This window comes from Zeus faber (assembly GCF_960531495.2).
Source record: "Zeus faber genome assembly, chromosome: 3".
Taxonomy (NCBI): Eukaryota; Metazoa; Chordata; class Actinopteri; order Zeiformes; family Zeidae; genus Zeus; species Zeus faber.
Window position 1 is genome coordinate 29,318,873 of NC_137190.1, and position 22,471 is coordinate 29,341,343.

Here is a 22,471-nt window from a genome sequence, read left to right on the forward strand (position 1 = left end):
ACTCATTTACTACGGATGCCCCCCGCCCGCCCCACCGATGTCCCCCGACAGGCAACGGATCCCATTGGGGTCGGAATCGCAGATTTCCGAGCTCCCGCGGAACGCCACGCGTGTGCGTCTCCGGCTGCTTCTCGCCAAAACTGCGACTGCGCGGCGCGAGCGGGCGTCGCGCAGCTGATGACGTGCGCGGAGTGGAGGTGCAGGTTTGCCACGTCGGTCTGTGCGAGGAGCTGCGCCGCTGCTCATCAGACCCCAGTGGAAGTTTGTTTTGTTTTTGTTTTTAGTTGGTTTTTTTTTTTTTTTTTTAGAGAGAGAGAGAGAGAGAGAGAGAGAGAGAGCGCGTCTCCGTTCCGAATCGGAGGGTAAGCTATCCTACCGGGGGAGCGGCGGCCGCTTTAGTTTCGCGCAGTTTGGAAAATTGACGCCGGAAGCAGCAACGAAAATGTTTGGTGCCGTGTGGACTGCTCTGCCTGGAAAGCGCACGAGTGACTGATGCATCCTCCAGAACACCCTCCGCCTGGCAGTGATACGGTGAGAGCAGCGACGTCCGACAGCAAAGCCGTTTGTTTCTCATGCTGCACACGGTGTGTAAATGGTTCCCAACGCGGGTTTGGGAGCCCCCCCACACCCACCCACCGCCTAAAAAGAAATGTCTACAAGTGCTGCGGAAAACAACAACAACCACCACCACAACTGCACGGTGTCCTCACTCACACAGGTCGTGTGACGTTACCACATATTCACCTTACAAAGTTTGAGCTAAACACAGAAATGGCAGTTGAGCTGGTTTATAATGTGTCTGACTCAAGCATCGTACACAGTATTTACCGTTGAGCTTATATTGTTGTGCACTGTGGTATGCGGCACATACACATTCATAGACATGCAATGGTTTTTTTTTGCATATGTATGTCGTTATTTTTTATTCTTCCTACTTCGTTTTTTGCACAGCCCTTGGATGTTGGCCCTTAAAATAAAAAAAACAAACCCATCTTGAATCAGGCTGTAACAATAGCACTGGTTTGACAGTAGCTGCCTGTAGCCTTCTGTGAGAGCACAATGAATACATGTTTCCAGTATAAGCGCCTGGGTTGCTTTAATAGTCCATTCTGTACAGTTTGGGAATGAGAGAACAGAATGACAGACGCAGGTCAAAAATGAACCACCATTAATCACATCTGGTTTTTCCCCTCACCTTGTGCTTCTCCCTTCCTCAGGGACCTGGGTGCTTCCAGCCAGTCATTGAGGAGGAGGAGGGGTCCAGGTGGCCATTGCCTGGTGGGCAGTCTCCGTGGTCGCCACGGTAACTGGGGACAATGCCAGGAGGTCGCAGGGGTCCCAGCAGACAGCAGCTAAGTCGCTCTGCGCTGCCCTCCCTGCAGACTCTGGTCGGAGGCAACCTCAGCAATGGCACAGGTTTCAGAAACAGGTGAACAGTTTAAGCCCCTTTCACACATAGTTTCCAGTAATTTACTGGGATAACCTTTCCAGCACTGCTAGTGATATTCACTATTCACACATGCAGCTAGATTCGGGAACATCTCCGTCTTGCGCCTGCCTCCAGAGAAGGAACGTTCTCCACCCGTTTTACCTCTCCCTGTCTGCTCTTTCCCGCTCCGGTGCAGTGCAGTCCCCCTTTTCCGGTGTGAGGGCAGGGGGACTGCACATTGTTCTGACACCTCATTATTCCAGAACCCCAAATGTCCTATTGCACCTGGGAAGGTCCAATGACATCATTATGCATAATAATTAGACACGTGCGTCTGTTTGACAAACAATGGAAGATTCAGTGTGAACAATGGACAGATGAAGAAAGATACATTATGTTTCATTATAATTATTATTTGGAACGTTTGTTGAAATTATAGTTAACCTAATTTGTTAACTTGTTCATGTAATACAGAAGCACATGGCTAATTATTATGCAGAATGACATCAGAGCAGCACCGCACCCATAACTGTAAAAAACATGTCTAGGATATAAGTTGCATTTTTAAGAATTAAACAAATACAATATTTGGATTCGGCTCCACTCCTACTTCATGTGCTTGTTCCGGCCACGTTACTGCTTCCACACAGCCATCCAGGCATTTCCCCGGAAATGTTACTAGTTCTTGAGGTTGGAAATTACTGGAACAGATTTCCCAGAGTATCGATCCCTGCTCCCATTCACACATGACCTCATGCCGGAACTGTTCCAGAATATTGCTGGGACAGACTGCATGTGTGAAAGGAGCTTTAGACATACACACACACACACACACACACACACACACACACACACACACACCTGGGCAAAGTGACGCTAGAGGGGAGCAGGCGATGCAAACCTATGGGATCTGGAATCCACTGGAATTCCACTCTTTTTGATGGTCAGCAGGGTTCCTACCAGGACCTTGAGGTGCTTGCAGTGCTTTTATTTCATCCTCAGAAATGTAAGTACCGGAATACCTTGAAATTAGCCCCCTTTTGTTCTGAAGTGCTTGAAAATTCATTGAAAAAATCATCACAATTAAAAACCTGTGATATTTCCCCTGGTTTTGTTATATTAATTCCCAGAAACGCTTTCTGACAGCTTATGCCAGGAAAATGTATATTTAATCCAGCATGGTTTGGAATATAGACTTATAATAGATGACATTGAGATAAATAACAGACATGAGACTGAGATTATATTATATTTGAATTAAAAGACCATGATGAAAATTGATTGTATTTGTTTTGCGTCGAGCCCTTGAAAATGGGAAAATTAAAGCAAGGAAGAGATATGTGCTTTCCTGCCCACGCCTTACTAGTGGGAACTAAGATGACTGGCGATGATGACATCAAAATGACATGTTCTGGTCCGCAGTGATGCGGTTGGTCAAATGTTGTTGTCCGGTAGTTTTAGAAGCAAATAACATCTCTTTTGCTGAAATTGGTCCAATAACTTTATAAATCGCACCTCCTGAAGATGGTGCGACTAGAGGTGCAAAGCCCTGACACGGTTGACCTCAGAGCTGAGTACCGCATAGCTGCACATAGTTTAATAGAGTTTAATGTGGCCAAGCTACGCTCACATGCTTCCACACACACACACACACACACACACACACACACACACACACACACACACACACACACGAGGGTTGGGCGATATGTCAAAAATTTCTATACCGGCAACCGTCAGCCCAACAACTGGCGATTGTTGATATATTTGCCAATGGAGGGTGGGTCGGATCAGATCACATGCGCCCCGATGCGCCTCTCCCTCTGCAATCCTATATGGTTTTCAACCGGACGCAACCAGCAAGCTGAAAGACGTAAAATAGGTAATTTGCCGTCTTTGCAAACGCTGCCCGGGATGGAGCACCAGGTCTCACCGGCCACAGTGTGGAGGTTTGGTTAAAACAATCACTTAATTTGGCGTTTGAAAAAGATAGCAAAATGAAAATATAAAAGGATCAAATAGTGTAATTATCACGGTGAAAGCCTGTCACGGTATGCATCTCTGCTCCCTGGAGGAGGCGGCAGCGGGCGGCTGTGTCTCCCCCCGGACGGTGCCCCCCCATTCCCCAGTAACAGGTGTGTGTGTGTGTGTGTCCGAGTGCACTCTACACTGCTGCGTTGTTCCTCCAATATCTGAACAGAACCGTGCGAGTTTGCATTCTGTGAAACTGGCCTCCAAATTTCTGAGCAAAGGGAGTCTAGTACAGCCTTTAAAAGATGATATCGCACTTGCTGTCATCTACACCCCTCTCTTGAAAGATATTGCTCTCCATTGGGAGATTTCGCAAAGTTAATAGACACCCATGGAAAATGGTTCCCAAAGATACCGAGAACAAGTGAGTTTCGTCACAACCTGATCAGGCTGGAGTACAGTAGGAAATGCACCATCTTAAAAGCCGTAAATGGTATTGGGTGTTTTCATTGACGGCGCTCTCTGATACTGATGCAGCCTTGTGTCTGACCGGCGTCCGACTGACTGTTGAATGAACGCTGAATGCTCCTCCTCCACCTAGGAGCAGCAACTCGGTGGGTCTGTCGGCCCCGCCGCTCTATGCTGTCATCACTCCGGAGCCTGTCCGTCACTCTCGGATCCCTGAGCTGCCATTGGACAGCAGCCTGCTGTTCGAGTTCTTGCTGTTCCTCTACTTGCTTGTGGCCTTGTTTGTCCAGTACATTAACATCTACCGGACGGTCTGGTGGTACCCCTACAGCCACCCCGCTGCCTCTACCTCTCTGGTAAGAACACATACACACACCCTGCTCCCATGTTAATCAATGAGTGTGTTATACTGGACCTATTTTTTGGTAGAGGCTCAGGTATCAGATTTTTTAATTTTCTTATCCACTCCTCACAGATTTTATGTACCTGCTTAATGGAAATGCCTTGTAAATGGTTATTTTTGCAATGTGGTCAAAACACCATGATTCTCTCTCTCTCTCTCTCTCTCTCTCTCTCTCTCTCTGTCTCTCTCTCTGTCTTTCTGGATTGAACCCTATATAGTTCATCTTTGTGTTGTTTGCACAGAACTTCCATCTGATGGACTACCACCTAGCTGTCTTCATTACAGTCATGCTGGCCAGGAGACTTGTCTGGACCGCCGTGTCTGAGGTAAACAGAATCAACAGGAGCACTACAAATCCCACAAACACAAAGTATAGTCAGTTATTGGGTTTTATGCTCTACTTATAATTGTATTTTATCTGTAACTCCGAGGGGTGGAAATTGCCAGGGATCTCACGATATGTACTATCATGATACTTAGGTCCGTTACGATAATATCCCGATTTGTTACGTTTTGCAATACAGTATACAAGTATCGTGCATACATACAATATTGTGATATATTATTAATTTCTTTCTCACCTGACTGCAGTAAAAGGTTTAAAACACATCTTTTTTCTCTTTTTTGGTCTTCTTGAAAACACTGTCATGACGTCAATTTGCGCATACGGATACATCCAACGGCGCCATTGTTAAAATAGTCATGTCGTATGAGACAAGCTCCACAGTGTTTTCCATTTTTCCACCCATTTTCACCAGTCGTGTTGTGACTATTGGAAATAAATCCTACCTTTTGTTTCCAATGGTAGGACAAATAGTGGCTAGCTGGTACTGAAAATGATACGCGCTACGTAGCTGTTACAGCTGCTTACGTACATAAATAACATAACACATAACAGAGCAGCAAGAAAAAATCCGAAACTCAAAACAAATCAAAATCCTCCATTGGGAAAGGATGCACAGCCAAGACCGTGCTCAGGTCCTCATACATTATTAAAACTGTCGCATACGCATGACGTGGAGGAACGTCGTGGCTGACACATCGCGTCATTTGTTGTCGTCATTTAGTTTTTCTTCGGGACTTCCTGGTGATGTGTTGATTCCAGCTTTCCAATGTTGCCATTGGAAACACAAACTGTAACCAGGAACAAGCTTGTTTTATTGATTTAATTGATTTTATCATTCTAGTACCAAAAATATAATTCGTATTTGCAATTTATAAAATATCGATACGTCTATGTATCGATAAAATATCGGCACGCAAAATATCGCGATACTATGATGTAAAAATGTTTCCCCCCCACCCTAAGTAACTCCCGCTGGCAACTTTAATGTTGTTTTTCCTGATCAAACACTCGGTTTCGTTCTCTTTGCACGGAAAAATAAAATTGTCACTCGTAAAGTTGCCTCATACTCCAACTTCAACTTCTTGATTGTGTCAACAAAGCGCTACACACACACACAATCCCATTTTACTTTTTTGGTCTCACCTCAGGTGTCCCAGAGCAGCGGGGGCTCGCTGGTCCGCTACGTGGTTCTGATCGCCGCCCGGCTCAGCCTGCTCACCCTGTGCGGCTGGGTGCTGTGCTGGACCCTGGTCAACCTCTGCAAGAACCACTCTGTCCTCAACCTGCTGTTCCTGGGCTACCCGTGAGTGTCGCGCACACACACACACACACACACACACAAACACACACACACACACACACACACACGCGCATAGTAGTACTGTTTTTATTGTTTATCCCACCTTTTATGTTGGGTCCAGAACGGGAGTACCGAGTTGTAGTGCAGTGCTGCCAGAATAGCGATTCGACACCAATCCTATATGCTTCTACACAGTTGCACATAAACCCACCTACTTGGCCTTGGGTCACGAATCCGAGTCCAGAAGGTAAAACGCCACTCCAGGATTTTGAGTCAGCCACTGGATTTGCTCATTAGTATCAACTAGGGTTGCGCGATATGTCCCCATTCTCGGTGATTGGGCTCAGATTAATCTCCTGCTTCTCATTGCCTCTGTCTGCAAAAATAATTTCCAATGCTGGTGTAGAAAGTCTCCAATCTCCATTTCTACGTGGCCTTAGACATTTCTTTGTAACGTCATCATGCAGACAATAACTAACAAAACAACACAATCCAAAAGATGCACATGGCTTGAAGCTGATTGGATCTGTACAATCTCTTATGTGATTGGTGGACTGTGGTGGATAGTAATCAAGCTCCTGATTGGCTCAGTGTCGTCACTCATTGTGACATCAAAGCCATGTGGTTTGCCGAAAGCAAGCGCTATCCAGTAAAATAAACAGCGCATGTGATTTCACCGGGAAGTAAATGACACAGAAGCGATGCATATCATTGCCGGCTGCGACACACTCGATTTTGAAGACAGGTTAATTTGCCGAGTTGAATTCTTGAGGAGACAGACCATTAAATTAGCAAAATAAAAGGACAAAAATCTGGCAAAAAATGCCCCATAAAAATTGTTGATATATTTGTCCAGTCTCCCAAGCCTAGTATCAACCCAGAGGTCCTACGTAATGAGTAAGTTGAATTTTGTTGAAAAGTTTGGCTCTTTTTGGAGAGTCGGCTCTTTATGAGTGACTCAGTAAAAAGAGAAGTTCAATTTTAGGCTCTGTTTGTTTGATCCTGTCGGTGTAATGAAAATTGGAAGAGTCGGTTAAGCTCTTGAGTTGTGAATGGAATTTTCACCAGAATCATTTCATCATCACAACTCGGGGCTCTCAGCTCTTTTGGTTTGAGAGTCGGGTCTAAGTGAATTCCTGTGTGCCTGGCCGCAGTTACCAAACTCTTTTGCCAGAGTGACTCCCAACTCCTTTTTAAAAGCTTTTTGTTTACTAAGAATGAATCGTTTGCAATTGGTGGATCACTACAAATGAATGAAATCAGATGTAATCAGTGCACGGCTGGAGGTAAAACATGGCAGGACTCTCTGAACCTGGAATTTACCACCTCTGCGAATACTCACCTATAAACATTAAAATGATAATAAATCGAAATGGAAACAACCAAATGCTGATACCAGCTGTTGAAACGGTTACAACTGCAACAGCTCTCTCTCTCTCTCTCTCTCTCTCTCTCTCTCTCTCTCTCACACTTTCTCTCTCTCTCCCCTCCCCCCCTGCCAGATTCGGGGTGTACATTCCTCTCTGCTGCTTCCACCAGGAAGGCGGGAGGAACCAAACCTCACCGGCTGACTGCGACTACCCGTCCGACCACCAGCAGAGCGAGCTGAGCGAGGCAGCGCTCTTTCGCCCGCGCGACTTCCTCTTCCTGCTGCGGGAGAACCTGAGGGAGCAGTTCGCCAGCCCGCCGCACGCCCCCACACACACCTGCCCGCCACACACGCACACTCACACGCCGGAGCTGATCCGTACCGAGGTGGAGGAGCTGAAGAGCGACTTCAACCGGCGAATCAAGGAGGTGCTCTTCAACTCTCTATTCAGCGCATACTATGTCGCCTTCCTGCCGCTGTGCTTCGTCAAGGTGGGTTGGTTTGATAAGTCTGTTTATTCACAACGTCAGAATTTAGCTTGATGTCTCTCTCCCTCTTATACCCGCAAACTCTCTAGAAGGGTGAAATGGAATCCGGATGATTGGGATAAGCTGCGCTAAGTGATATTTCTGCTGATGAATTGAAAAGGTAGAAGGATTGCTGCTGCCAATTGCTCTGACAACCGTCTGCCAAATCTATAGTACCGCTGCATGAGATCTTTGTCAAACTGTTTTATTTTTATTGTTACTTCTTGTTTACATGATACCATAGGTCAATGGAAAATAATTTCCTTGAATGTTGCTTAACGCAGCTTCAAATAGTAGATGATAAGGATCTAATGGACAAACAGAAAGTAACACTAACATCATAGACATACAGACGTGGACAAATTTGTTGGTACCTTTACAGCTCGTTTAAACTTTTCATTCCTCCTGCAAAGGGATGAAATTAAAAGCAATTTTCTCATGTATACCTGCATGCCTTTGGTATGTCATAGAGTAAAGCAAAGAAACTGTGAAAAGAGATAAATTATTGCTCGAGATCAATTGTATCCTAAAATGGCCTGGACAGATTTGTTGGTACCCCGTAGAAAAGATTATAAATAATTGGATTATAGTGCTATTTCAAACTGTTTTCTGTAATTGGTATCACACATGTCTTCAATTTTATAATCAGTCATTCAGCCTATTTAAATGGAGAAAAGTAGTCACTCTGCTGTTTATCATCGTGTGCACCACACTGAACATGGACCATAGAAAGCAAAGGAGAGAGTTGTCTGAGGAGATCAGAAAGAAAATGATAGACAAGCATGTTAAAGGTAAAGGCTATAAGACCATCTCCAAGCAGCTTGATGTTCCTGTGACTACAGTTGCAAATATTATTAAGAAGTTTAAGGTCCATGCGACTGTCGCCAACCTTCCTGGACACGGCCACAAGAGGAAAATCGACCCCAGATTGAACATAAGGATAGTGTGAATGGTAGAAAAAGAGCCAAGGACAACTTCCAAAGAGGTACAAGCTGAACTCCAAGGTCAGGGTACATCAGTGTCTCGTTGCACCATCCGTTGCTTTTTGAGTGACAGTGGACTCAGTGGACAGTGGATGTAAGAAGACTCATACTCAGAAAAACATAAAAAAGACAGACTGGAATTTGCTCAAATGCATATTGACAAGCCACAATGCTTCTGGGAGAATGTCCTTTGGACAGATGAGTCAAAACTGGAGCTTTTTGGCAAGTCACATCAGCTCTGTGTTCACAGACGAAAAAATTAAGCTTTCAAAGAAAAGAACACCATAGCTACTGTGAAACATGGAGACTCGGTTATGTTTTGAGGCTGCTTTGCTGCGTCTGGCACGGGTCGCCTTGAATCTGTGCAGGGCACAATGAAATCTATCAGACTATCAAGGCATTCTGGAGCGAAATGTACTGCCCAGTGTCAGAAAGCTCTGTCTCAGTCACAGGTCATGGGTCCTTTAACAGGATAATGACCCAAAACACGCAGCTAAAAGCATCCAAGAATGGATAAGAACAAAGGAAAGGAGGAAAAGCTGCATCGCTAAAGATGGTGACACTGATTTTACAAAGCACACGGCATCATCAGAACTAATTGCCACAACTGGCTTCTACTAAGAAAAAATGTCCTTTAGCAGCACTGAATTCCATATGTGGAATCGTTGATTTTCTGTGACATCGGTGTCCTTCAGTAGATTCATTTTTATGACCCTGTGTCAGGGTCATAGCAGATATTAATTAGCCTTTGATTGTGTTATCCCTCCCGCAGAGCACGCAATACTACGACATGCGCTGGTCCTGCGAGCACTTGATCATGGTGTGGATCAACGCCTTTGTGATGCTTATGAGCCAGCTGCTGCCGCCCAGCTACTGCGACCTGCTGCACCGTTCCGCCGCCCACCTGGGCCGCTGGCAGAAGCTGGAGCACGGTTCCTACAGCAACGCCCCCCAGCACGTGTGAGTGGCCCGCCAGCAATTTTTGCTGCCAAACGATCGTCGCCCAATAATCGAATCAATCGGTATTCATCATCTCGTCTTGGGCGGCGGGGGCGGTGTTCCAGTCACAAAAAGGCAGCAGAAGTACAATATAATCAACCACACTTATTTCTTCGAACAGAACAAAGATTTAACATATGGTGACCCGACGTCCCGGTTTGTCCAGTTTCGGGCTGCCTGTCCTGAGGCCTGACAGATGTCTTTTATACACTTAAGTGTCCGGTTTTCAACATTCATTACCAATTTATTTATTTGTTTATTTTCTTCTCAGCGCTTTTCAGGCTAAAAGTATCTGGAACGCGGCAATCACTGAACCCACGGACATGGTTTAGGTTTCGTTAGAACCGGGGCTTTGCAGACACTTTGTTGTGCAAGTTTTATCCAAATTGATCTACATATGCAAATCAACCAGAAGTTGAAGAATTTTGGCATACCTTGATTCGTTTGTGAAGCGAGGTGCTTTAGTGATATCATGAACCACTGTTATATAATTCCGGTTTCCGTCCCTCGGTGCTCATTCGCCTTCGGAGGGTTGCACTGTATAGACCGCATAGCGCGCAACCAGGACAGGAGATGACAGGTAGACGATGTTCAATGGATGGTGGCTCAGGAGGTAGAGCTGGTGGTTGGATCCCAGGCTCCTCCTGCTAGCATGCTGTAGTGTCCTTGAGCAAGACACTTAACCCCTAATTGCTCCTGAAGGCTGCGTCTGTCGGTGTTTGAACAATTGTAAGTCGCTTTGGATAAAAGCGTCTGCTAAATGTAGTGTGTGTGTGTCACACGCTTAAGGTGACTCCACTGCTCGTCCCAGTTAACATTTCCAAACGTTTTGGGTTAAATAAATGTTATAGTGCTAAACAAAGTACGCTATATTAAAACTAAATAAAACAGACCGGCATTGCCTGTCCAGGGCGTCTTTCTGGCTCCGACATTTGAATTATGTTAAGTTAAGTCAAATAGAATGAAATGGCCTTCCTTAATATTCTCAAATATAAAATGTGAAACAATATAACATTTAAGTATGGTAGTGTTAAATAAATAAAACTAAATCAAATACATCAGCATTGCCTGAAGGGATAAGGCCAAAATGCCATTTTATGGGCCAGTCCTTGTTTATTCTACTAGTCCCTGTTAAATAAATAAACAAATTAGCAAATAAGCAAACACAACAATAAAATAAAATGTCTGGCCTGTTTGACTTTCAGCTGAAATTCTCTGCCAACACGACGAGCATGTTCAGGTTCACCAGTTTGAGGCACGGGCAGATTCTAGAGGTTTATTTGTCACATATAGATACATACATTCATACATATATGGAGGGTGACTATGTTTCCAGCGGCCCTGAAAACCTATTCGGATAAATTATTATTATACATATTATTAATATTATTATTATTAATAATAATAATAATAATAATAATAATAATAATAATAATAATAGTAGTAGTAGAAGCCTAGTTGTTGTTTTTATTGTTATTATTTTTATTATTATTGGCAGTCGGAGCCCTTTTGTTTTTGATAATGAAAAACTGACCTCAGTTGTGTGTGGATCGCACGGATCTGCTGTACTTACAGACAAGATGAATAAAATGTGTATTCAGGGTGGTCCCGACTGCAATCGTCCAAGTTTGATCCAGATCGGTCCATTATTGTGGAATAACATCACTGTCAATTTATAGACGTTGCAGAGATATCAATGTATACAAACTTCCTGACATTTCACTGCATATATGTATGAATGTATGTATATGTATGTGACAAATAATCTCTTGAACTTGAACTTAATTATAATTACTTGTAACAATAACCATAAACCATTACATAGCACAAGGAACATTTATTATTTTATTATTTATAACATTTTTTATTATTGTATATTTGTATGTATTTATTGTGTATGTGTTTGGAAATATTTGTATTTTATACATATATTGCCACATTTATGTCTTTATTTATAAGATAAGATAAACCTTTATTAGTCCCACACTGGGGAAATTTACAAATTTATACTTGTTAACACATTTGTTACCCAGTGTGACCCAACCAAGTCGCATCGCCCTGGACGGGTGCTGTGGTCTACATTTAATCCACATCGGTCTATATTTCAAGCAGAAATTTGTTATACTCTGGAATTGTGGAATAGTGGGAAGTCAGGAATTTGTAATCGCTGTTGATACGAAATGATGGTGTGTCTTCCGGAAACATGGAAAACTGTAATACGTACCTAACACAACTAAACTGGACCCCATGTATTGCTGCCTGCAGTTATATTTACTGTGGGTCCAGCACACGGAAAATTCTTTGAATTTTGAAATATAAAACTATTTGAAACACAAGAAAGGCAGAACCTATAAACACAGTTTACATCTCGTTTGAATGATTGATCTTCTGGTTGAAGTTTCATCCACATCGATCCAAATACAGAGCAGTTATTAGTGAAAAACCAAACAACTTTGACCCCAAATATTCAGCTGGTTGTGCTTGACTGACACACCACTATTCATAAACAGAATAAACCAGATCAGATTTAGATCAAGACGCTTTTTGATGTTATCATACTGTTAACTATAAATGTGCAGGTTCTGATTCCGAATCTCCATTCCGACTTTGTCCAGTGTGCGGTGTGGACTCCGTCAGACTCCTCACTCTGTAGTGGTTCGACTTTACAGACTGTGTTTACGTATATATTCATGTAATTTCTTAACTGGTAGATGTCTATAGATTTGTTCGCTTGGTATTTTGTCTCTTTGGTCCCCATTACTTTGCCGGATTCATAAAAAATACAAAACAAAGTAGTCCAACAAAAACTCGTGACAACGTCAAGTTGAATCCACTTGAATGTGCGATTGAGTGATGCGTTCAGGATCCAGCGAGGCGTCGGAAAAATAGAAGCTGTTATGATAATTACTCACAAAAATACCACAATGTTTTTTGTATTTCATGGAAACATAACTTATTGAAAATGTAATTCAAGGAGAAAAGTCACCACTAAAATAGTTTGACTACTATTGTAAATCTCCATAAATACGTAAACCTACGTAAATATATTAAACCCAACGTCACCTGCCGTCACTAAGATTGCACATGTACTTGCATACAACAATGTAAGTTATAATAATGACAAAGTTTGCTTTAAAGTAAAAGATCTTTTTTTTTTTTTTTTAAAGAAAGGTATATAAACACTTTCCTACAGCTAAAGGTAGCAGATTTAAATTAATAGACAGAAAGTGTTTAGTATTGACAAGTTCTTCCATAATTATTCTAATGACAAATTAATGTTAAAGTGGAATAATCCTCTTTCCAAAATTGAAGAAGATCCAAAAAACCACAAACAACAATAATGAATCTATTTGCATTGATAATATTGAAAATGCAGATTGAAGTTCAGAAGATGAAAATATTGATGAAACATTGACTGATAAACAACATGTACATTTATGGACACATGTTTTCATCCAGTTGATATTGTACAGGAAGTATTAGAGCAGAACCTTAATGACATTTTGTCTGTAGCACCAGCAGAATGTAACAACCCTGCACCACTATTGGGAGATGAAACCAATGAAGAAAAATGTTTCCCAGTTCTTTTCCGAAACAGCGATGGGTACGTTTCATACGTGGTTTTGGTCAAAGTTAGATTTACCCAGATCTACATTTGTATCAGGAAATATTGATAAAACCTTGAAAACTCACCAAATATTAAAGAACATTGGTGTGACATTGAGAACAGTCACTTTGTGACATCATGAACCAACGCTGTATAAATCCACGGTTCGTCGCTGAGTGGTTGTAAAAATCAAAAAATTGTAGCTCATGCTACGTTGCACAGAAATCTGAGAACTGTAATACGTATCTAACACGACTAAACTGGACCCTGGGTATTGCTGCCTGCAGCTATATTTATCATTATTATTATTATTATTATTATTATTATTATAGCCCTTGTTATTGTTTTGGGAACATTCTCAGAATTTTGAAATCTCAAACCATCACCAACACACAAAATTGGCAGAACCTACAAACAGAACCAGTGGCAGAACCTTGATCTATCACAGAGACGGTCCAATGCATTTACCACCAAAATGTCCAACCCAGCTAAAAATATCTGGAAGACAATAATGACAGAATCTATGAACACGTTCCAGGTGACATTAAAACCGATAAATCACAAGCATCTTGTGGTTTAAATTGTATCCACATACAGAGCAGATAGTAGTGAAAAACCAAACAACTTTGACCCCAAATATTCAGCTGGTCCTGCTTAACTGACACACCTCCATTCATAAACAAAATTAAACAGATGAGACTTAGGCACTTTATGACGTCATTATACTATTTACTATAAATGTACAGATTCCGATTGAGAATGTCCATTCAGACAGTGTCCACTGTGCGGTGTTAGTCCATCACTCAGTAGTGTTTGGACGTTACCAACTATAGATTTACATGTGTATTTATGTATCTTCTTTCCTGGTAGATGTCTGTGGATCTGTTCGATAGATATGTTATCTCCGTAGTCCCCATTACTTTGCTGGATTAATGAAAAATAAGGAAAAAGTAATCCACAAAAAGTCATGACCACCTCAAGTCGAATCCACTGAAATGTGAGACTGAGTGATGCGTTCAAGATCCATCAAGGTGTCGGAAAATAGAAGCCGCGCAATGGTTACTCACAGAAGTACCACAACATTTTTCTTATTTCGTGGAAACATAATTTATTGGAAACTTAATCCAAGGAAAAACATAAACTAAATTAGATTATGTAAGTTTGACCGCGGTCGTAAATCCACATGAATACGTGATAGAGACGCCACATGTACTTACGTAAACGTGAGGTAACAATGAAAATAAAAAAAAGTAAAAAATAAACATTTTTAAGTAAACGTCGTGTATAAACATTTTCCTACACCTAAACTTAACAAACTTAAATGAAAAGGCAGAAAGTGTTTGTTGTATAAGTTCTTACATAATAATTCTAATGTCAAATGAATGCTAAAGTTCTATAAATGTTGTCTGCATTACAATATTGACAAGTAAACTATTCAACTGAATTGTCCAATTGTAGATTATGAACAGAAAAAATAAATTAAGTAGTAATTGCAACTAACATTTCTATATATTTATAAAATGAAACGTATTTGTTATTGTTGCAGATGCTGAAAAATAGCCCAAAATCTAAGATGACGAAGAAGCTATTGTCCAAAAATCCAGTCTAAAATTACCTTGACGACTAGATTTCACTGGACCTGTGTATTGCTGCCTGCAGCTATATATATTTATTATTATAATTATTATTATTATTATTAGGGGTCCAGCCTGCAGGGAAACAGCCATGTGACACGAACAGCCAATCATACAGCTGCAGCGCCAGTGCTTCCTCTGCTCTCTCCCGGCCGCGATGAGGCACCACGGAGCTGACACGGCGGGTCTTCCTCCAACGGCAATTTAAACTCGAACCCGCCCTCCCCCAAACCCGAGCCCGGCGCAGCCCCCGTCCCCGCAAATGGAGAGCGGATTGGATTCTCAGCGTCACTGAGAATCCACGATTCTCAGTGACGTCTGGTCTGATGCGGTTGGAGAGAGTCCCTCGGTCCGCTCCACACGACCCCGCATACAATCATTTTAGAAAAACATTAACAGCCAGCAATTATGGCGGGTTTTTTGCATGCGTGTTTATTGACCGTCAATTGTCTGATTATGAAATAACCAGCGCAGCCCTATCCTGCCTAGCTGAAAGCTGTGAGGCTCTTGGTCCTGTCTTGCAGATGGTCAGATGGCACCATTTGGCCTCAGGGAGTCTTGGTGCGGCACAGTCGCAGCCTGTACAAGGCGGTGGGGCCCTACAACGTGGCTCTGCCCTCAGATGTTTCCCACGCGAGGTTTTACGTGAGTAAAATAGTATCTTCTGAATATTACTGTAGTGGTTATGTAGATCCTTTCTTTTTATCTTGCCGTGGTCCGTGTCCGTCTGACCGCCGTCGTCCTGCGCCTCTCTTTCCAGTTCCTCTTCCACAAGCCACTCCGGATCCTGAACCTGCTGATCTGGATCGAGTCCAGCGTGGTCCTGTACCAGCTGTACTCCCTGCTGCGCTCCGAGCGCTGGAACCACACGCTCTCCCTGGGCCTCATCCTCTTCTGCAACTACTACGTCCTGTTCAAACTGCTCCGAGACCGCATCGTCCTAGGCAAGGCCTACTCCCACCCGCACTCTGCTGACGGCTTGGGGCTCAAGGTGCATTAGCCCTGTCACCCTCCCTCCCTCTTTTCCCAGCGGCTCCCCACAGCATGGGGCAGGAGCAGCCGCCAGCGCCCCCGCCCCACACGCTCACATCCCTCGCCCTCCATCTCTAGACATTTCTTGCGGGAGGGCGGAAATGCGCGCAGACGTTTTCAGTGGAGCAGAAGGCCAAGGGATGGACTGTGAACTAATAAATATGTTTTGATACTGTTCTATTTTCATGCAATGTTTATATACCTATTTAAAGAATATTTTTTTATTTTGTATACTGTTTCCAGTTGCGCCGGGCATTACCACACCGACACCACGTACATGTCGCGTAATGTCTCGCAAGGCGACGGGGAAAGTCAGGGAATGCCTGGAAGTGACCTTCCGCCAAAGATGTTTTTAAAGTGCAGGTGGCCAACGGCAGATTCGGGTAGGCCTCCTGTCGGTTTTAGCGTCTGTTCATTTGGTCGCTCACGAGAAGAGATTGGAAAGCGTGGCGAGGAGGCGTGCCTGGAGACTGATCCATGACCTGATCCTACTCAAAAACCCAGGCCTCTCAAAGCTTCGATCTGAGGCCACGGCTGTTTTTGTGGTTGTACGGCCGGCGTTGCGTTGGTTGGTTCTCATCACCTTGGTCGACGTTCACTGTAAATCTAGATCCTTTTTTATAGAAGTTTTTTAGCAGGGTAGTCGCAGGCATTGCTCTTAACAGTATAGACAATTCTTTTACTTTGTCTATACCGGTGACTATAAAATCACTGGATCTATGAAATGCAACGGACAAATGTAGGGGCTATGACTGCGATTACCCTGCTAAGACACCTCTCTGGAAAAGACTGCATTGTAATGGCTCTTAGACGCAAGTACACTTGCTTGACGCACGGCCTCAGATTGGTGGTTGTAACCAGCAGCTATGATGACAAGACAAAGCGGTGACCATAGATCAGTTTGTAGGGACATCAGCTGATGTGCTCCCATCCACTCGCTCTCTATGCTAATACTGTAATCCTTCTCATCCTCATGTTACTGTATTTGTTTATGGCTATCTACCAACGGCGTGCAGAAAGTTACATCACCAGTATTTACCAAGTCAGTGCAGCAGGGGGCGCCATCAGGTGAGACGAAAACTGCTTCATTAGTGGTTTGACCTCCCGGTCCTGGCTGTGGACAAACTGTTATCTTTTTTTTTTTTTTTCCTGAGTGACATGCTATTGCATGTCAACCTGTGCCTGCCTTGCTGTCGTCTGTCTGTGTCAGCATGCAAGTTGAAATTTTATCGTACAATGTAGCTCATCTATATCTCATTTATGTGCTCTAAGATCATCCAGTCACGGTTTATTTTTATTTTCACTGTGCCACAACGATGTGGTGGGGGGGGCATAACAGAATTTGCATCCACCTTGCCATGGTACCTTGTTCGCCTTTTGCTTCATTTAGAAGCAGACAAAAGAATAAAAGTGGCTGAGAGAGGTGTCTGTTGGTCTGGTACCCATATTTCATCCAAGTGTGTATACGTCAGCTTGTCCTTACGTGGTTTCCACAGCGTCAGAAGCTAATAAGTTGCCATCAGAATTTGATGTCACATGGTTGAGAACAGCACCGAGGGTAAAGGCAAATGGCGACGAAACGTCTATGTGCCGTTATTACAAACGCACAAGTCTCCTCCGTTACCAGAATGGTGTTAGAAAGATGGATGCCTCCATGTCCTCCATAGGTTTCCTTTCTGTTTGCAGACTGCTACCGATGTGCAGAGAATGAAGTTGAGCCTCGGGTTGTGTTCATCAGGCCAAGCCCTTCTAGTGTTCACATAAGAAATGTATGCAAGTCTAAATCGCAGACAGGGCCCTCTTTATCGAGGTTAAATAAAGCCATAAAGGAATTCTGTTGTGGAACAAAACCAACTCGACTGTCCAAAATCTGGTTTAATCTGATTGGATACGGTGTATGCTACGACCAGGGCTTGATGTCTGAAAGTGGTGCACTGTAAACTCAACCTATTTGTAAGGAATCCTTGAAATGGCTCGAGATAAGTGCCATACATATGTCGTCTTCTCCGGTCTGTAAACACAACCCTTCATTGACTCCTTGGCTCCTATCTTGTACATTAGGAGATGTGATTGCATTTGGCTGTTTTTACACTTGACTGTAACTTTGCAAATCAACGACGCTGTTGAATCTGTCTGTGTGACATCAAATAATGCATCGTTTTGGCAGAATCACATTTGGAGGAGTCAATGCATTTGCTTTATCTTTATCCTTCTCTCACCTAAAATGAGGGCTGGATGATGGGTTGCTTTAGATTTAGCTTCTTTTAATCAGTCTTCAATTGGATGTCAAAAGTGTATACCCCTGATGACCGGCCTTCCCTTTATTTCTTTTTCCAATGGCCTTGGTAAGTGCATTTGGCGATGGCAGATTAGGCCATTCTAGCCTGTGGTCACAAGGCTCCAAATGATCTGAAAGTCTAATTGTCCTACAGTGATTCCTGGTAGAGAGCAGGCATGTCATCTCATATCATTCTAATCTGCGTGCCGCATCCATGGGTGCGTTGTGACTCCTTGGTTAATCAACCCACTCATTTCTGGAGCGCTGTGAGGGTGTGCACAGGGAGTCTGCAATGGTGTATGTTTAACTTCAGTTTATGTTTTCCCCAATTTCTCGAAGCCAACGTCTTTCAATTTGACATCTACGACAATAAAAGAATGGTGGTGAATCAAAGAGTGCTTTTTTTTTTTTTTCCTTTGTCTGCATCCATTTGGTTGTGTGTTTTATTTATTTTTATTTTTTTTACAGGGGGTCATATTTGAACTGGAGTGAAGAAAAGGGTCCATGTATATATAACAGTTTATTTCTAAATACATCTTATACATTTCCACAGGCTTTACTATTTGTGGAACACAAATCAGAAACGGTTTGTATTTGCTATATCCAGAGTCCAAGTTGGAATCGGTGGCCCGTTCGTCATGACACTGACAGTCGCAGTGTCACGTCTTTCCTGCAGGGTTGCGCTAGAAGTCAATTCTAAAGTAATGGCTTATAAGAAATGTTTCAAAATAGAGGTTCTTACGTAAAGAGTCAACTGCTTCATTTGAAGTCAATCCATTAATATTTGTGTTGAAGTAAGCAGACAGAGCATACCATGTCAAGGGTTAGAGAAAATACATGATAGTGTTGGAAAGAGAGAAGTAGTACTTTGGCAGCGCACAATATTACATTCATTCACCAAAAAAAAAAAAGTTTACAGTAGGTACCCACCCTTAAAGTTCAACAGTGCAATCTTTACAATAATTAGGCCAAAAGAATAAACGAAATGGAGTATGCTGAGTATGACATCAACCAGCCCTTCCCCCTTTTACGCTTTGTCATTGTCTTTGTGGTCGTCTGCGACAAACATTGGCCGCTACCCTTCTCTGCAGTCCACATAGTTTCCTTTTATCCAGTAGCAGATCTGGGCATATTTCAGAGGGGTGACTCTGACCGCCACATTGAACTCCTTGGACGTCCCGTTCTGCTCCACCCACTGATGCCCAGAAAACACACCGATCACCTTTCGCTCCCAGCGGCGACGCCTTCTATCCCACATGCGGGCGTAGACTCCCGAGCCGCTGGCACCGGGCTGCGCGTCGCAGTGCTGATACAGGAGGTCCGGCATCTCCTCCCCGGCCCGACAGAACCGGTACACCAGCTGGCCCCTGCGGTCGTTGTCGAATCCCGAGAACTGGACCCGTCTCCCGGGCAACCGCTGCGCGGGGGGGCTGACCCCCAGCTTCATGTGCCGCCGCTTGTGGGGCTTCTTGAGCTCCAGGAGAGCATAGTCATAGTCCATCCCGATGTCGTTGGCGTTCCCTTTGATCCATCCTTTGGGCACGTGAGTCCGCTTGGCTCTGATCCACTGGAACTTCATCTTGTCGTTGCTCGGTGGGGAATATGGAGCTGGGCCATCTTCGACGTGGTTGTTGAAGGTGGAGGAGGTCAAGGAAGGCTGTGCCTCTCGTTGCTTGGGTCTCAAAAACCCAACGCGGAGCTTCTGGGCTCCCTTTACGTAGTTCTTTCCATCGTGGACGCAGTGGGCCGCCGTCAGAACGTGACGGTCCCCCACTAAGGTTCCTGAGCATCCCGTGGACAGCTTCACAGCCACCGAGAATGGATACTTTAATAGGAAGTCCCGCCCAACGATGCTAAAACGGCCATCGTGGCCGAATATCTGCCGCTTCCTCCTGACGTGGGAGCGCTGAGTCTTCCCGGGTGCCTCCGAGGAGTAGGCAGGGCTGGTATTATCGTTGGGGTTGTAGCCATAGATGCCAACGGCTGTCTCAGTGAGAAGGCCATTGGAGTGGAGCGTCTCGTACGCCAGGAGACTCCTCAGGTCCCAGTAACTGGGGCGCGGGGCTCGCTTGTGGCATTCCGGGTCACAAGGCGAAGTGACATTAAGGTGGGCAGAGGAGAGGAATTGGGGGGGTGGGCGGTCCTCCGTTTGCTGTGGAAGCACCACTGGGACACGCTGGACAACCCACTGGGGGTTGGAGGAGGAGAGAACAGGGGGTAGGAGCAGGAGGAATAGAAGGGTGTGAATGGAGGTAAATCTGGGGGGGGGGGGGGACAAACAGAACAAGGCATGTGAGATGGATATGCAACTAAACTGCAAGACTAAATCCTCAACTGTGATCGTCGACATTTTCGCTGACATTTTGATTGGACCCCACCCCCCAAAGCCAACGAGACACAGGGAAGGAAAAACTCTCAAAGACCCAAACACAAAGGGATCCTCCTTTCTAGGAGGGCTAGGCCATAGAAAACCCCGAAAACAGAGAACCGAAGGAAAACTACCACGATCCAAAGGAATTGCAAGAGAGTGAAATTAGCATGGTGTGAAACATGCGTGGGCCCGGCGAGAGGCGTCCCGAGTCGTGAAGGCCAGCAGAGCGTCCACATGTGTCGTCATGCCAACATAGGGCTCTAGTCTTAGCATTGGTGGCCAGGATGCAGGAAACAGCAAGTGGAAGGGTTTCTTTTCGTAGGCATGCAACTCTGCTGTTCCATGAAGTGCGCCTGGATGTCCCCAAAAGCAGCATTTTCTATTTATAACAACCAGACTGTGGGGCATGGGTAAGGTCACTCCAACTATGTCAACAGAAGCATTTTGATACACACTGGAGTCCCCCCAGATGAAGCCCAAAAACCCACCATTGCCAGGCAAGATATATAAGTGTCACAGGGCAAAACCAGGTTATTGTAGGCCCTGGTGGATAATTCGTCTCCTCTTAAGATTGTAGTATCGAGAATGTGTTTGGGTGGATTTTATTAGTTAAGCAATTCATCTCGGCTTTTTATTTATTATTTGTTTTACGTGTAAGGGTTATTTTGTGGTTGGCTGACTTTTATTCCAACAGATGACCATTTTCTGCTGCGCTCTCTCTCTCTCTCTCTCTCACCTTTACTTTTATATAAAGATAATTCTAATGAATGTAGGCTGTAAATGGATCAGACATCGACCCGTATTTTTTCACATTTGTATTTATATGTAGTGTCACGTCATATCACAGCCCACATATAGTACATATATACACTCAGGCACTCACACAACCTTCCTTATTTTATATTAGAATAATTCAAATGAATGTAGGCTGTAGGAAGATATAAATGGATCCGATACAGCTCTGTTTCTTTCGCTGCGATTTCCTTTCCCCGCATTGAATGTCGATGGTCGCGTCTATGTTGAAACCCTGAACAAACACCAGCGTTCAACCGGTGGTGGTTGTACGAAGTGGAGCTCTCCCGCGCGTCCGACTTTTTTTTCCCACATTAGTCCTTGTTCGAGCATGCAAATGCAAATGCAAAGAGCACTTACCGACGAGGCGATCCGCGCGAGAACATGGTGAACTTTTGGGAGGAGGTGGAACTGGAAAAAGCCCGAACCTACGATGATCCCTGCAGCATCGGTGCATCAGTACCTCCTGGAACACGCACACGCTGTGGATGTGGAGGGCAAGCGGAGTCCACACGCTGGCTGGCCGACGGCGGGTGTGCAGAGCATCGCTGGGGATCGCGGAGGGTGTGTGTGTGTGTGTGTGTGTGCGTGCGTGTGTGTGCGTGCGTGTGTGTGTGTGTGTGTGTGGGTGGGTGGGTGTGTGCGTGCGTGCGTGCGTGTGTGTGCGCACTGTGCGGTGCGGTGATCCGGCTCTCAGCGCTCCACGGGGGGAGGATACAGTCCACGGGTTTTTAGGCTGAGACCCGCCTCATCACGTCGAGTTGGATCGCGGTTCGTCACAATCCGACAACAACAGAAAAATGAATAAACAAAAAAAGCAAAAATATACGATATGTCTCAAAGAAAATATAGAATATACAAAATTTGATCCCAGGATAAATGAATTGGAATTGCTTTGACAGGGTCACTATGGTTGCAAGTATTGGCTGTGGGTTTACAGAAGACATATACATATAGATCTA

The 22,471-nt window shown here is 44.2% G+C and overlaps 2 protein-coding genes across 2 annotated transcripts; one reads left to right on the forward strand and one right to left on the reverse strand.

The window, feature by feature from the left end:
• Positions 1-444: 444 nt before the first annotated feature.
• On the forward strand, positions 445-17,493 carry tmem39a (transmembrane protein 39A). The gene is made up of 9 exons (XM_079997566.1): positions 445-531; positions 1,218-1,429; positions 4,002-4,224; positions 4,514-4,597; positions 5,766-5,920; positions 7,420-7,777; positions 9,569-9,756; positions 15,561-15,681; positions 15,797-17,493. The coding sequence occupies exons 2-9, from the start codon at positions 1,317-1,319 to the stop codon at positions 16,034-16,036; spliced, it is 1,482 nt and encodes a 493-aa protein (XP_079853692.1). The 5' UTR covers positions 445-531; positions 1,218-1,316; the 3' UTR covers positions 16,037-17,493.
• Positions 17,494-18,818: 1,325 nt separating this feature from the next.
• Positions 18,819-22,147, reverse strand: LOC307227713 (serine protease 23-like). The gene is made up of 2 exons (XM_079997128.1): positions 21,870-22,147; positions 18,819-20,604 (listed from the first exon to the last, which is right to left on the reverse strand). The coding sequence occupies exons 1-2, from the start codon at positions 21,893-21,895 to the stop codon at positions 19,422-19,424; spliced, it is 1,209 nt and encodes a 402-aa protein (XP_079853254.1). The 5' UTR covers positions 21,896-22,147; the 3' UTR covers positions 18,819-19,421.
• Positions 22,148-22,471: the final 324 nt, after the last annotated feature.